General features: G+C 63.5%; 1 protein-coding gene across 1 annotated transcript in view; it reads right to left on the bottom strand.

The window, feature by feature from the left end:
• Nucleotides 1–800: 800 nt before the first annotated feature.
• CSNK1G2 (casein kinase 1, gamma 2) overlaps nt 801–2,248 on the bottom strand; it is a 28,850-nt gene continuing 27,402 nt past the window's right edge. Inside the window, exons 7-8 of the mRNA XM_011997474.1 lie at nt 2,099–2,205; nt 801–1,982 (exon numbers count right to left, since the gene is read on the bottom strand). Of these exons, the coding sequence (XP_011852864.1) occupies nt 1,928–1,982; nt 2,099–2,205 (162 nt within the window). The 3' untranslated portion in view covers nt 801–1,927. The remainder of the gene's footprint in view (nt 1,983–2,098; nt 2,206–2,248) is intronic.

Raw genomic sequence — 2,248 nt, 5'->3', positions numbered from 1 at the left:
GGAGGGCTGTCCATTTCTGTGCTTAGTTTCTGAGTCTCTGATCCGGGATGGGTTTCCGGTCTTCAGTGCTTCCTAGAAGGGACCTCTGTCCCCTTCAGCTTCTTGGTGACTTGTCTGGGAAGGGTGAGCTTTCTCGGCTGTCACTGGAGGAGTCACAGGAGTTTCCTCCCTGCCGCACCCTCTGCTGCCTTCTCCCCGCCTGAAGCCTTGCAGGAGACGAGTGGGTGGCGACAAAGACCCCACGTGGCATTCGGGGGCTTCTGCCTCCACTCCCCTTGCAGTGCAGCTGCAGCGTGGGGAGAAGGCATGGGACGGAGCCAGGGCTGGCGCTGCCACGGTCTTCACCTGCCTGAAGGTTCCACTGTTCCTCCGGGAGTTACTGCGGATTCCCGTCACCGTGCCGTGGGCCCCCACGGGGACGTTTTCCACCCTGCTGCATGAACACAGGGAGTCACGGAGGCCTTCCGCTGTCAGAGGCAGCCAGGACCATCCTGCCTGGGCTCCGCCACGGAGCTTTTCGGGTGTATTTGTGTAGCATCAGAGAACAGGACCCCCAGGGCCACAGCTGCATGTATGTGACTTCCCCTTTCCATGGTACACCAACACTCGTCTCCTGCCCTCTCCCCAGAGCCCAGCTCTGCCCTCTGCTTCCGTCTTCCTTACCTTCTGCCTCATGAGTTGGTTTCTGTTACCGGAGGCCGCCGGCCACTCCCGGACTTGTCCTGGGTGGGCAGGATGGGGATGGAGACGCTACCCGTTCCAGGTCAAGCTTCGTGGAAAGTCCAGACACTACACTTGGGTTTGGTTTCATTTTTCTTTTATTTTTTAAAAAAAGCCCCTAAATTCTATGGCTTCAAGGGAGCATCAGAGAAACGTAAATGCCATTTCTGTACACTTGGTAAAGCAAAAACTAGACTCACAGCCACCGCCCTAGGCACGGCCCCAAGCTGCTTCACTCTGCCCAGCAGCCTCCAGGGCACCCCGCTGGGGGACCACCCGCCAGTCCAGGGCCGCCCCAGGCCCCTGCACATACACCCGCGGGGCTGCGCCGGGGCTTTAAGGCGTTTTGTCTCCGGCTGCTTGCCGGGTGGCGGAGCACAGAGGCAGGAAGCCCTGTCTGTGCCCACGCGCCCCACGCAACAGGGCCCAGGGCCGAGCAGGGCGACACCAGCTGGTCCTCCCACCTCAGGTTCCAGGCGCCGGGGCACAGCCTCCGGAAGCAAGTGCGTTGAGAAGCACCAGCCTGGCAGTGCCCGCCCGCCCCTCGCCGGGGCCAGGCCGGGCAGAGGCTGCAGTGGCCGTGCCCGCGGCGCCCAAGCTTTGGTGCAGCATTTTGGTTGGGGAGCCGGCTTCCGCCGCGGGCCCACCCCTGCCTTCCCCTTTGGTTTCAGGGAGGCCTGAGGCACGGCCTCACCCCTGGCAGCAATGCCTCTCCCCTCCCAGGAGGGCCTGGGCAAGACAGCCCCACAGCACCCTCCAGGCCGGGCCTGCCCTCCCCTCGAGAAAACGGCCTTTGGATCGAGGGAGACAAGCTGGACTTTATGACGCTAACGGGGGCGGCTGGCGGGGCCGGGCCGGGGCCCCCCAGATCACACTACTCACTTCAGCAAAGAAACGGAGGGCAGGGTGGGGGCAGGTGGGCCTCTGTGTTTTTCCTTTTTTCCTTGTTTTAAATAGTTAATGCTTTTGGAGGGGAGGACTAGACACAGGTGTAGAAATTTCGGCCAAAGTCTTACGTGAAGGAAGTGACCCCACGTCCCGGGGGTGGGGCCGCCGGCTGAGCCAGGTGCGGCCCCTGCAGTCTGCGTTCTGGCTTCGGGCCAGGGTCTGGCCCTGGGCCGCTGTGGGTGGGCCCCGAGGGCCTCGCACAAGCTCTCGCCCCAAGGGGCTGCGCGGAGAAGATTCAGGGGGCTGCACACGCCCGGGGTCACTTGTGTCGCTGCAGTGATTTTCTCTTTCTCCTCTTGAAGAAACAGCAGCATCTGGGGAGGGAGGTGGCACAGGTAGGAGGAGCGGGGTGCGGGGCGGGGGCAGCCCAGGCCTCAGGTCCTCCCACCCCCAGGGGAACCAGGGCACCCCCACCTCCCCAGAGCCTTACTTGGTTTCATCGGCCACCTCCACCTCTGCAGGCGCCGTGATGGGGGCATTGGAGTGACCAGCCGTGGGGTCGTCCGCGTTCAGCTCCCCGTTGGTGGAGTTCAGCGCCTGGCGGGGACAGTAGGGGGTCACGCTGGCCGCCCGTGCCCCT

The sequence above is a fragment of the Mandrillus leucophaeus genome, unplaced genomic scaffold (genome assembly GCF_000951045.1).
Source record: "Mandrillus leucophaeus isolate KB7577 unplaced genomic scaffold, Mleu.le_1.0 Scaffold54, whole genome shotgun sequence".
NCBI lineage: Eukaryota > Metazoa > Chordata > Mammalia > Primates > Cercopithecidae > Mandrillus > Mandrillus leucophaeus.
This window is presented reverse-complemented; position numbering and strand designations above follow the sequence as displayed.